Below are 13,073 nucleotides of genomic sequence, written 5' to 3'. Positions count from 1 at the left end.
CCATGGGTGGGAGCCGCTGCAGCCACGCTGTTACCCTGCAGGGCCGAGGAGCCAGCTTCCAAGTCAGAGTGGGCCAGGGCTCCTGGTCTCCCTCTGGTATTTTGTGTCCTTTATACCCCTTGCGGCAGGGCTGTGAGAGGACGGGTGGTCCAGCCTAGGGGTGGGGCTGGGGGCTCCCAGCGCAGGCCAAGGGCAACACTCTCTGGTCCTTGGTGTGTGTGTGTGGTGGGGGGTTGGTTGGAGGAGTGGCCCGTGCCTTCTCCAGCATCAGCAATGTCTCGTCTAAACCCTCTCTGCCCACACTTGATTCACTGTCGTCCCGGCGGCCAGGGCTCTCCCTCAGGGAGTTTCCTTCACAGGCCCGGGGTCTGGGCGGGGCCCGCCATGTCTTCTGGTTCACAGCGAAGCAGATGGGGCATGGGCAAGTGTGCCAGGCCGATCTGTATCCCCTCACCCACCCGGCTGTGTGCCTAGCACTTGCTGAGCCTCGGCTTGCTCATCTGTAACAGAGATGCTGTCACTCGTTGCTTTATTTTTTTTACTATTTTATTTATTTAAAGATTCAGAGTTGCAGAGAGATATCTTCCACCCACTGCTTCACTCCCCAAATGGCTCAATGGTAGGGGCTGGGCTGATCGGAAGCCTGGAGCCAGGAGCTTCTTCCAGGTCTCCCTCATGGGTGCAGGAGCCCAAGCACTCGGGTCATCTTCCACTGCTTTCCCAGGCACATTAGCAGGGAGCTGGATTGGAAGTGGAGCAGCTGGGACTCGAACCAGCACCCATATGGGATGCCGGTGTCGCAGGCGGCAGCCTTACCCGCTACACCACAGCGCTGGCCCCCACCCATTGCTTTAAATGAGGAGGGAGACCTTGGCATGGGTTGAGGCCCTTGCCCCATTGGGCGCCGAGTTCCTGGGGTATGGGAGCAGGTTGCCGTCATTTCTGCCCCAGCCTGCCCCTGCAGCAGCCCCAGGGAGCCCCAGGTGACCCAGCGACTTGTGTTCCTCCAGCTGCGGAGCCGCGATGGCTCGGAGTACCTGATCCAGCACGACTCGGAGGCCATCATCAGCACGTGGCACAAGGCCATCGCCCAGGGCATCCAGGAGCTGGTGAGGCAGAGCCGGGGCCTCCAGGCTGGTGGGGAGGCGGTGGTCAGCCATCACGCATGGCACCTGTGCCCGCCCTGGGAGGAGCCCTCTGCAGGGCCCCAGTGGGGAAGTGCCCCTCCCGGCTGCTGAAGGCAGGGAGGACCCCTGGGGGCGGCGGGAGCCCATCCTAGAGCAGTTAGGAGAAGGAAGTCTCTGAGGGGCCTCAGGCCCGCATGGCGGCTACAACTAGCAGAATCCACTTAAAGGGATCGAATTGAGGAGACCAGCAGCTGTTAAGGTCAGATAGCAGTGATGTAAGCAGAGATGGGGCAAGTCCCCCCGACAATGACCTGAGGCTTAATTCCCTGTCAGCCAACCTTGGGTACAGCTTCCGGCTGTATTAATAGAGGTAGGAATCCAAACACAGGGAGGTGAGGATGCTGGCCCAGCCGGACCTGCGGCCTCAGAACTGAGAGCCATGCAAGTCTGGTGAGGATGCCGACCTGCAAGGGGTGGCGGGGGGGGGGGGGGGGGGGGATGAGAGCCAGGGAAGGCAGCTGGGCACCTCTAGGCGGCCACGGTCAGAGACCGTGCAGGTCAGAGAGATTTCCGGACACTCTGCAGCCGAGGGAGCTGAATCCTCGCAGGCTGCCCGGTGGAGGTGAGGGGAGTTAGCCTGGTGAAGGAAGGAGATCCCTGGGAGACCTGGGCCGGGCCCGCTGGGAGCCTCTGAGGCGCATCCCAGCTACCTCCGGGTGATTACAGTACGCAGACCTGGCCCCCGAGGACAGCCAGAGCGGCGGCGCCGACTTCGGCTCGAGCGAGCGCCTGGGAAGCTGGCCGGACAGAGAGGACGACGTGCGGCCCAGTGCGTGTGAGCTGGGGGTCGGGGGTCGGGGAGGAGGGCGGCGGCACCCAGGTGACGCCCAGCCAGGGCCTGGCTCGCCGCCAGTCGGCTCAGCTCCGCGTTCGCCAGCAGCCGCCGCGCCTGTCCTGAGTCCCGGCGGCCTGGAGAGCGACCTGGGCAAGGTGCGGCACAAGCTGCGCAAGTTCCTGCAGAGGCGGCCCACGCTGCAGTCGCTCCGGGAGAAGGGCTACATCCGAGGTAGGCGGGGAGTGCGGGCGGGAGCCGCGCGGCGCGCCGGGGGCGCAGGGCCGGGCGGCGCGGGGCGGCGCTGACGGAGCCTCTCCCCCAGACCAGGTGTTCGGCTGCCCGCTGGCCGCGCTGTGCGAGCGCGAGCGGAGCCCGGTGCCGCGCTTCGTGCAGCAGTGCATCCGCACCGTCGAGGCGCGGGGTACGCGCGGGGGTCCCAGGGCCGGGCTGCAGAGGGGAGACCCCTGGGTGTGGGCGGGGAAGAACGGGCGGCTTCAGCCCTGGCTCCCGCTGACCCCGGCTCTGCGCCTCCCGCCGGCCCAGGGCTGGACATCGACGGGCTGTACCGCATCAGTGGAAACCTGGCCACCATTCAGAAGCTGCGCTACAAAGTGGACCACGGTGAGACCCGTCCCCAGCGCCTGCCCCAGGGCCCGAAGGCGCGAAGGGGCGCTGACCATCACCCCTCTTCCCCTCCGCCGCAGATGAGCGACTCGACCTGGACGACGGGCGCTGGGAGGACGTCCACGTGATCACTGGTGCCCTGAAGCTCTTCTTCCGGGAGCTGCCCGAGCCCCTCTTCCCCTTCTCGCACTTCCGCCAGTTCATCGCAGCCATCAGTGAGCACCCGGTGCAGGTGGGGCGGACGGGCCGGGGGCCACCTCGCGCGCCCCCCTCCCCGAGCCCACCCTCCCTCTCCTCCGATCTCTCCCATCCCTAGAGCTGCAGGACCAGGCCCAGCGCAGCAAGTGTGTGCGCGACCTGGTGCGCTCCCTGCCCGCCCCCAACCATGACACTCTGCGGCTGCTCTTCCGGCACCTGTGCAGGTGACAGGGCCGCGGGAATGGGAGGGAGGTGGGCCCTGGCGGAAGCCCCCCATGCACACACACCATCACCCCCGCGCCCAGCTCTGGGCCCTGATTTCTTCGCGCTCCGCCCCCCGCGCAGGGTGATCGAGCACCGCGAGCAGAACCGCATGTCGGTACAGAGCGTGGCCATCGTGTTCGGGCCCACGCTGCTGCGGCCCGAGACCGAGGAGACCAGCATGCCCATGACCATGGTGTTCCAGAACCAGGTGGTGGAGCTCATCCTGCAGCAGTGCGCAGACATCTTCCCGCCGCACTGACCGCGGCCCGGCCCGGGGGCGGCCACTGTGGTCTGGCCACGCCACCGGACTCTCCCGGAGACCTCGGTCCTCGGGGCCCTGTGGCGTCCACGCGCCTCTCTGTTCGGGGTGGGGATGGCGCCCTCTGGTGGGCAGCTCTCCAAAACGTGATGATTTTTCCCCGGGCCTGCCTCGTTCGGGGACCAGCCGGGTTGTTCTGTACTACAGCGCCACCTGCTGTGCACGGGCGGCACGGGCGGGGAGTAGAACTGGGAGAGGGGCTTCCTGGCTTCGGGCCTCGTGCTGGTCATGAGGCAGCTACCCACACGCTTCCCTGCTGCCCAGGCGGGAGGGCCCTGGCCCCGGCACGTGCAGCCGGCCGGGTCTCGCTCAGGCCTTGGGGCCCCGGGCTGGCTGCGGGCCGTGGGACTCTGGCCTCCCTGGGGCTCAGGGTTCTTCCTGTTCACCTGTCACCTGGCGCGCACACAGCGTCACTGTACAGGTGAGGAAACAGGCGTGCAAGGGCACGATGAGGGGCTTAGAGGCCAGGCGGTGCTCAAACACCCCAGCACAGGCTCCCCTCCCAGCACACGCTGCGGGGTGGGCATCAACCCTTTTACCTACCCCCACCCCACCCCACCCCAGCAGTTCTCTGCAGTGAGAGTGGAGAACCGGAACTGGCAGCAGCCCTCAGCCCCTCTGCTGCCCACCTGCTGCCCACCTTGCCCTGAAGGGCTGGGAGGGGCTTGGGGGTGGGCGGAGGTGTGGGGGTGGGGAGAACAGTCTCAGGATGGAAAATGTGAACTGGGCTCAGCGGCCCTTCCCCCCAAGCACAAGCCACCAGGCTGCACTGCTTGGTCCCCGCCCCGCCCCACGCCCTCCCCGCGCACACAAGAATAGCTCATATTTATCGGCCATCTGTACCATGCCGGCGTCCTACTCGGATGATTCCATTCGTCTCTATTTATTGTTTGTCCTCTGTGCCCCGGGCAGGACTACCTCACCTGCGGCCGCCCCAGGGGAGCTCGGGGTCGGCACATGAGGCTGACCAGCTCCCCCCAGCGCCAGCAGGCTCGGGGCAAAAGTACAAGTAGAGGCCTCCTACCATATGTCTAAATATTTAAAAGGTATAAACCAAGACAGCAGCTGTTAAATAAAATGTTTTATTCTCCTACTTGGACAAATGGACCTGGGGGGCCAGGTTTCAATTTATACTTCTTTGACCCACCCAAGTTCCCCGTGTGAACGTGGGGGCGGGAGAGGAGCTGGCCCTGACCCTCCTCCTGCTCCCCCCCCACCCTCAGAGCCACCAGGAGAGGCTCTCGGGCTCACACGTGGCCACGCCAGTCCACGCGTGAAACCTACCCTTCTCCCCTGCAGCCGCTGGGCCACCCCCGGCCGCACAACCTACCATGTCCTCGGGGATTCTGGGTCCTGCGTACCGCGAGCTTGGCCTAAAGGGAAGGGCCTGGTGTGCAGAGGGGCCCCAGGGACTCTTCACCCGTGCCGGGGAGCCGCAGACAGAGACGATCCAGGCCGGGCCTGTTGGAACAGGGACCCAGGCGGGAACCGCTGCTGCCAGGTCTCCAAGATGCCTCCATTACCTGCGTCTGCAGTGGGGCCCTGAGGGTATGTCACAGGCTGGTGACTGTCCCCCAGGCACCCAGGGTGCCCACAGCAGCCACACTGACGCAAAGCAGTAAGGAGTGTACCGTCAACCAGCCCAGGAATTACGGGGAGGATGCCGGGGTGGCGGGGACTGCATGTGCAAGGGCCCTGGGGCAGAAGGAGCATGGGGAGAACTAAGCCTGAGAGCATGGAGCCCGCGGCCCAGAGGGCCTGGGGCTGAGGGGCAGCTGGACAGCTGACCAGGGACAGGGACGCCGGGCCCTCCAGAGCACATGAAGTGCGGGCCTGTGACCAAGGACACTGGGTCACCAAGGAAATGGGCTGAAGGCTCCCAAGCAGGGGTCTTGAGAACGTCACATCCCCTCCCCCACCACAGACTCCCGACTGCCAAGCTGCAGGAGCCGAACTACAGAACAGCAGGCAGAGAAGTTCTAGAATCATTGCATTTTCAAAAAGATTGTTTCATTTTATTTTATTTGAAATACAAAGTTACACAGATACCAAGAGATCTGTCTGCAGGTTCACTCCCCAGATGGCCACAACAGCCGGGGCTGAACCAGGCCAAAGCTTCATCCATGTCTCCTGCGTGGGGGCAGGGGCTCAAGTACTTGGGCCATCTTCCACTGCCTTCCCTGGCACTTCAGCAAGGAGCCAGATTGGACACGGAACAGCCAAGACTCAAATTGGCACCCATATAGGATGGTGGCATTGCAGGCGGCAACTTTACCCACTACGCCACACCACTGGCCCCGAATCGTCCCCTTTTGTCCCCAGGAGGCGATTCAGAAGTCCTTTGTCACCAGTGAGGACACGGGGACTCAGTGGTGAGCGCTGCAGGGTGCACTGGGTGTGGGGGCTGCGCTGGGCTTTGTCTGGACGGCACCTGCCCCGGAAGCTGCATCTGACTGGGGGACCCAATCAGGGGCTCAGGTTCTTCCCCGGGGCGCCAGCAAGGAGCTGCATAGGAAGCGGAGTAGCTGGGACTCGAACCAGCGCTCCGACCTGGGATGAGGGCGCCCAAGCAGCCGCTTAACCACTGCGCCCCACCACCAGCCCCAGGCTCACTCTGAGGCCCAAGGCTGATGCTATGCCCACCCTGCTTACAACCTTCCCACTCAGCCTTGGGGGGGACCACGTGGACTGCCCGGTCTGCAGTGTGACAGTGGCTCCGTGCTGGGCCTGGAACTGGCCAGGCCAGATTCAAACCCAAGCTCCACAGTGCCCTGCGGGAAGATTCCAGTCACTGGTTCCTCGTCTGTGTCCTGGCTTCTTCATCTGGAGGATGGGGATGCGACAGCAGTGCCAGCCTCCTCGTGCGGCTGCGGAGATGACCGGGCTAACCCTTGCCGCGCTCTGAGAGGTCTGGCCCGAGCACACACTCAGTAAACACCTGCCGGGCCCTGTGCCTCACTCGCTCTCGGGCCTTCTGTGCTGGCCCCCGGTCAGCTTCTCAGGGCCTGTGCCCATGCCTGCCTTGTTCCTACAGAGAGAGCTGGGGCAACTATGTGTGCTTGGCCGGCAACTTCAGCTATGCACACCTGCCTAGAGAGCTCTAGAGTTCCCATGATTAGTAAGGGAGACCCGTGCCGCACGCACGGCCCAGAGCCAGGCTCGCGAGCCGGGCACAGAAAGGGCAGGGAGGAACCCCGGGAGTGCAGCCAGGGGGCCTGGTGGGCAGGACCTGGCTTGAGACCCTCTGCTTGTAGAGTTTAGGAGCAATCTCTCCATGACGTCAGCCCAGTGGTGGCATGGGGTGGGGCAGCGGGGACAGGAGGGCACCCACTGGGATTAGCACAAGCAGCCCTGCCCGGGGGACACCCTGTGCTGCCTGAGGGCAGGCGTCCTCCTGCACCTGCCTCCAGGGAGGGCCCGGGAGATGGCAGACTGGTGCTCACTCGGGCAGAAGATGCCAGGCCATGCAGGGCTTCTTGTCCTGCTGGGACGGTGGACTTCATTTTTGAAAAAGCATTTGAGAGAGAGAGAGACAGATAGAGAGATCTCCCATCTGTTGCTTCACTCCCTAAATGCCTGCAGCAGCCAGGGCTCGGCCAGGCCAAAGCTGGGACCTAGGAACTCAGTGTAACTCCCCACGTGGAGAGCCAATCACGCGAGCCATCACGGCCGCCTGGCAGGGTGTGCATGAGCAGGAAGCTGGAGTCAGGAGGCAGAGCCAGGATTCAAATGCAAGCACCCAATGTGGGATGCAGGCGTCCTAACCAGCGTCTCAGACCAGACACCTGCCCGTGACCTTTCTCCTCCTTCTCCTTCCCCTTCCCCTTCCCCTCCTCCTCCTCCTCCTCCTCCTTCTCCTTCTTGTTTATTTTATTTGAAAGGCAGAGTTATAGAAAGAAGGAGCGGCAGAGAGAGCTCTTCCATCCACTGGTTCACTCCCCAAATGGCCACAATGGCCAGGGCTGGTCAGGCCGAAGCCAGGAGCTTCCTCCAGGTCTCCTACATGGGTGCAGGGGCCCAAGGACTTGTGCCATCTTCCACTGCTTTCCTACGCCATAGCAGGGAGCTGGATCGGAAGTGGAGCAGCTGGGACTCGGAACTGGGACCTTTGAGGATGCCAGTGATGCAGGTGGAGGCTTAACCCGCTCATAGGCACTGTGCCACTGCGCTGGCCCCTGAACTTCATTCTTTATGGCCCATGGGACAGAATGAATAATTGGTAGAGAGGGGTCCCGTGTGCCCATCACCCACTTCCCCCAGGGGTGACATCTTACATAACTCCAGTGCGTTAGCAAAACCAGGGAAGTGACTGGCAGGCGCTGACCACAGCTGCCGGACTGCGGCCCTCACCTGATCTTGCCATTCTGCACGCACCCATGTTTCGGTCATCTTTGTGCACAACTCCCTGGCACTTTATCACAGGTGCACAGCTGCACTTTATCACAGGTGCACAGCCGCAGTCAAGGCACAGAACGGCTCAATCAGCTCTATGGTCTGGGGAGGGTGTTTGATACAGCTGTTAGGACGCTCCCGAGGTTCATGTCAGAGGGCCCAGGTTCAGGTCCCAGCTCAGCCCCCAGCGCTAGCTTCTTGCGGAAGCAGATTCTGGGAGACAGGAAGTAGTGGCTCAAGCAGCTGGGTCCCTGCCACCCATGAGGCTGGCTCCTGGCTTTGACCTGGCCCAAACCCGACTATTGCAGGTATTTGAGGAATGAACAGTAGATAGGAGAACTCTGTCCTGTCTCTCTGCCCTTCAAATAGATAAACAAACAAACATTAGAAAAATGGGGCCCAGTGTAGTGGCACAGTGGGTTACACTGCCACCTGCAACACCAACATCTCCTATGAGTCCTTGGGCCCCTGCACCCACATGGGAGACCCGGAGGAAGCTCCTGGCAGGCCCCCCCCCCCCCCCCCCCCCCGCTCCGCCCCGCAACCTTGCGTTTCTCCCATCGCCGCGATTTTTACCTGGGGACTGTAATACACGTGGACTCACACAAGGGGGAGCTCTTCCAGCCATCCTGTCCCTCTCCGCTTCGTGCCGCCAGATCCATTCAAGTGGCCGCGGGTACCAGTCCTACTGAGTAGTATTCCACAGCTACGCTTTTAAAGAGGGTCTCTCGGCTGCAGGGAAGGATGGAGAGCAATGAGGAAACTTCTAGTATCCACAGACGCATCCCAGCCAGACCTCATGCCATGTCTGCTCAGCCTGGAGCTGGCCCTGATTTTAGGCCTGCTGTGTGAGCATCTGCCAGAGATATTGGAGTGCTGGAAGCAGAGCTGCCAGCAGGGGGTGCTAAATGCCTATTGCCCAAGGGGTGATTCCAACTGGGCACAGGAGGAGGCTTAGCATGAGCTCTGGGCCTTTGTGCAAGTGGGCCAAGAAAACTCCGGCTTGTCTCCCTCTCGACCTCAACCCACAGGTTCGCATCCAGCCCTGAGCTCCAAGGCTGGGAGATGAGGCTGATGATGTAGCCCCCCGGGGAGAGGCAGGGTGAGTCCTGGAGGAGGTGGGCTGGGTGGGCAGAGAGAAGCCCATTAGCTTCCCTGAGCTCAGGCTACAGGGCTGGGCTTCAGCACCTCTGCCTGCCCATCCTCCCCACTCCAAAAACTACTGCCCTTCCCCAGCCTGCTTCTTCCACACCTGGAGCCTTAGGCTTTGCCCCTGTGTTCTACATCCCCTGTCAGTCTCCTCCCTGCCTGCAAGTCACCACCCTGTGCCCTGCAGCCATGTGGTTTTAGCACCAGTCACAGGTGCAGGCTGGGCACTTACTGTGTTGGCTTCTGCCACTGCAGGGGAGCCAGGCCAACATTCCCAGGGGCCCAGGAGTCAGCCGCCTCTGGTTCCTCTGCCGGGTGGTGGGCACCCTCCTCAGACGTGCACCTGCACCCCTCACCATCGGAATCCAGCCCACTCTCTCTGCACCATTTTTTTTTAATTTTTGACAGGCAGAGTTGACAGTGAGAGAGAGAGACAGAGAGAAAGGTCTTCCTTTGCCGTTGGTTCACCCTCCAATGGCTGCTGCGGCCGGCGCGCTGCGGCTGGTGCACCACGCTGATCCGAAGGCAGGAGCCAGGTGCTTCTCCTGGTCTCCCATGGGGTGCAGGGCCCAAGCACTTGGGCCATCCTCCACTGCCTTCCCGGGCCACAGCAGAGAGCTGGCCTGAAAGAGGGGCAACCAGGACAGAATCCGGCGCCCCGACCGGGACTAGAACCCAGTGTGCCGGCGCCGCAAGGTGGAGGATTAGCCTAGTGAGCGGTGGCGCCGGCCTCTCTGCCATTTTTACCCCATCTCCAGCTCCCTGGCCCCTGGCTCCTAGCTACCCACTCACTCACTGGTGCTCAGCCTCCCTGGGTGTCTCTCTCACCAGCACCTGCAGGTCGCCACCTCCACATCCTTGTGCAAGGTGTCCCCCCGTGCCAGCTGACCTCCCCCTGTTCTCTGCCACCAGCCCCACTCCTCCAGGAAGCTGTCAGTGCACAGCACGGAGCGGCCTTTTAAAAATGTGAGTCTCAGCCTCTGTGTCCCCAAATGTGTGTGTTGTGTGCACTTTGAATAGACTCTCCCCGTGCGGCCCTGCCAAAGAAAGCCGAGCGCACTTAGCACCTGCCTGGAAATCTTCTCCTTCGTGCCCGGGTGCCCACAGCCTGGCTCTCAGGAGGGCCCAGCGAAGACTTTTTCTTTTTTTTTTTTAAGATTTATTTACTTATTTGAAAGTCAGAGTTACACAGAGAGAGGAGAGGCAGAGAGACAGAGAGAGGTCTTCCATCTGATGGTTCACAATGGCCACAATGGCCGGAGCTGCACCGATCAGAAGCCAGGAGCCAGGAGCTTCTTCCAGGTCTCCCCTGTGGGTGCAGGGGCCCAGGACTTGGGCCATCTTCTGCTTTCCCAGGCCATAGTAGAGAGCTGAATGGGAAGTGGAGCAGCCGGGTCTTGATGCTGGCGCTTCAAGCCAGGGTGTTAACCAACCCACTGCGCCACAGCGCCAGTCCCCACAAAGACTTTTTTTTTCAACATTTCTTTCTTCCTTTTCTTTCTGTCTCTCTCCCTTTCTTTCTTGACAGAGTGAGGGGCTGCGTGTTGTGGTGCACAGGGCCTAAGCTACTGCCTGAGGTGCCAGCATCCCATATGGGAGCCAGTTCGAGTCCCAGCTGTTCCACTTAAGACCCAGCTCCCTGCTAATGGCCTGGGAAAGCAGCGGAAGATGGCCCAAGCGCTTGGGTCCCTGCATCCACGTGGGAGACTCAAAAGAAGCTCTGGCTCCTGGCTTCAGCCTGGCCCAGCCCTGGTCATTTTGGCAATTTGGGGAGTGAACCAGTGGGTGGAAGACCTCTCTCTGTGTCTCTCTATCTGCCTCTCTCTCTCTCTCTGTAACTTTGCCTTTCAAATAAAAAATAAATCTTCAGAAATTTTTTTTACTAAAACATCTTTTAATTCCAATTTCCATGTACTTTTCGAAGTATGCTACATAACCAATAAATAAAACACGCCCAATTTCATAAGTCATCAGAGAAATGCAAATTAAAGACACGTGATATCAGCGTGCACATCCACCAGGGCTAAAATGAAACCGAGTTCCAGGAGCGAACGCCAGCACGGCCGGGCAGCAACGGGCACTTCTACTCCCTCAATGGCACCAGTTGCTCTGGGAAGCCACACACACCTGCATCACCCTGGGACCCAGGAATCTGATTCACAGCTATGGTTCCCTCAGAAACGAGTGCTTAGTGTCCCCAACACCCACACACAAGAGTGTTCGCAGCAGCCTGGCTCACGATGGCCAGATTTGAAGACAACCACTAAGTATCTCAGCAGGACGGACAGATACACTGCAGTAATTCTCCCAATGGAATACGGCATAAAAGTGAGAGTGAACAAATTAAACTACACAGGAGGTGAGCAATGGAAGAGCAGTCTCTGTGGTTCCACTGCTACACAAGTCAGAAGCTGTGAAATCACAGGGTGTTTACCCTGAGGGCTTCTCTGGGGGACGGGGAGGCTCCCAAGTACATTTGGGGCTCCTAACAGTCGGGACTGACTTGGCTGAGTGACAAGTGACTGGTTCGGGGCGGCGGGCACCTGGTGCAGTGGTCAGGTCCCTGCTTGGGACGTCCACACCCCTGTCCGAGTGCCTGCAGCGTCCTGCTAATGCCACTCTGGCAGCAGGTGATGGTGATGGGTCAGGTCTTGGATCCCTGCCGCCCCTGTGGGAGACCCGGATAGAGTTCCAGGCTCCTGGCTCCAGCCTGGCCCAGCCTTGGCTGTTGGCACTCTCTCTCTTTATCTCTGCATGTCTCTTAGCCTCCATGTTAAAAACAGAAACAAAAACAAAAACATGGCTGTTTATGTGGTCTGCTGTCCCTTTAGTGGCTGGCCTGGTGCCTGTCGCACAGAAGGATCTCAGTCCCTACCTACTTGAGACTACAGGGCTGCCACTGAGTGATCTCCCAGCCGCTCCCTGGCAGGGCCTGGTTCCTGTGCGAGCTCACGGGACAGCAGACAAGCAGCCCTCTCTCGGCGACTTCGTCCATCCCTACAGAGAACCTGCACCACGAGACGCGCTGTGGCGAGTGGTTATCGCTGTGACGTCAGCCTAAAGGTTAGGGATGTCCCCAGATCATCCCAGTTCCCTTCCCCACCCTATATGGATAGGTCACCCGTAAGAGAGCCTTGAACTTCTACTTTACCTCTTGGGAGCACAACAGTTCCCTAAACCAGGCTCCTCCTCCGTGAGAAGCAGCCAGTTCGCTTAAAAGTTCACACGTTGCGGCACAGAGGGTTAAGCTGCTGCCTCTGACGCCGGCATCCCACAGAAGCACCTGTTTGCATCCTGGCTGCTCAGGTTCCTACCCAGCCCCCTGCTAATACACCTGAAAACGGCCTGAGTGATCGAGTTCATTCGCTAGCACTTCCCCAGGACCTACTGTGTGCCAGCACGGTGCTAGAGCAAAACACCTACCATGTGCAGCATTGCTTAGTTTCCAGAGGGCTTCCCCACCCTGCGACCCACCTCCCCCTCAGAGCAGCTCTGGAGAAAGAAACCCATCCACCCCCCATTAATTTGTGCATCTCACAAACTCAGACCAAGTACAGTGTTCCGAGGGAGCGGGGGCACAGGAACAAGGGTGCCTCCTTGGAGCTGGAGAACAAGAATCTCATACTCAGAGCAATAGGCGAGCTGAGGTTATAGCAAATCCTGTAAAACACAGCCGAGTGACACGGCCGGAGGGCCGGGGGCTGGGTGGGGCTGCCCTGGGGGTGGTCAGAGAAGCCACCAGCTACGGAAAGGGAACAGCAGGCGCAGTGCACAACACATGCAAAGGGGCTGGGGTGGGCAGTGCCTGGGCCCTGGGGGACCCGAGGGAGGCAGCCAGTGTTGCTGGAGAACTGGAATGTTCTCTGGGAGGGAAGTGGGAGCTGAGGGGATGAGGGGATGAGGGGACGAGGGGACGAGGGGACGAGGGGGGAGGAGGAAGACAGAGGGTGCGAGGGAAAGGCTGGCAGCCATTCGGGCTGACTGTCCCGTGAAAGGTGAATCCACTCGGGGTCTTAGGGGAGTGAGCCAAGGCGCTCTGATGGACATTTTCACAAGACCACAGGGTCAAGCCAGAGGCAGCAGAGAGCACAAGATGGCCATCGACTTATGGCCTGTGTGGGATCAGACTGTCAGAGCCAAGGGTCGAGGCCCCGCTTTCTCTGCC

At 60.8% G+C, this 13,073-nt stretch overlaps 1 protein-coding gene and 1 long non-coding RNA gene across 9 annotated transcripts in view; one reads left to right on the top strand and one right to left on the bottom strand.

Moving 5' to 3' along the window:
- Positions 1-4,460, top strand: part of ARHGAP27 (Rho GTPase activating protein 27) — a 31,727-nt gene extending 27,267 nt beyond the window's left edge. For 4 of the 8 annotated variants that reach the window (XM_070060594.1, XM_070060596.1, XM_070060595.1 and 1 more), the window contains 8 exons: positions 1,011-1,109; positions 1,854-1,962; positions 2,065-2,193; positions 2,285-2,383; positions 2,506-2,583; positions 2,667-2,801; positions 2,903-3,008; positions 3,130-4,460. In XM_070060594.1, the coding sequence (XP_069916695.1) occupies positions 1,011-1,109; positions 1,854-1,962; positions 2,065-2,193; positions 2,285-2,383; positions 2,506-2,583; positions 2,667-2,801; positions 2,903-3,008; positions 3,130-3,307 (933 nt within the window). In that variant the 3' untranslated portion in view covers positions 3,308-4,460. The remainder of the gene's footprint in view (positions 1-1,010; positions 1,110-1,853; positions 1,963-2,064; positions 2,194-2,284; positions 2,384-2,505; positions 2,584-2,666; positions 2,802-2,902; positions 3,009-3,129) is intronic. The other 4 variants (XM_008271592.4, XM_051825764.2, XM_051825762.2 and 1 more) reach the window with 3 other exon arrangements.
- LOC103351585 (uncharacterized) overlaps positions 4,045-13,073 on the bottom strand; it is a 54,825-nt gene continuing 45,796 nt past the window's right edge. The window contains exons 3-4 of the long non-coding RNA XR_007911546.2: positions 8,336-8,491; positions 4,045-6,234 (exon numbers count right to left, since the gene is read on the bottom strand). This is a non-coding gene — a long non-coding RNA (uncharacterized lncRNA). The remainder of the gene's footprint in view (positions 6,235-8,335; positions 8,492-13,073) is intronic.

This window comes from Oryctolagus cuniculus, chromosome 17 (genome assembly GCF_964237555.1).
Source record: "Oryctolagus cuniculus chromosome 17, mOryCun1.1, whole genome shotgun sequence".
NCBI lineage: Eukaryota > Metazoa > Chordata > Mammalia > Lagomorpha > Leporidae > Oryctolagus > Oryctolagus cuniculus.
This window is presented reverse-complemented; position numbering and strand designations above follow the sequence as displayed.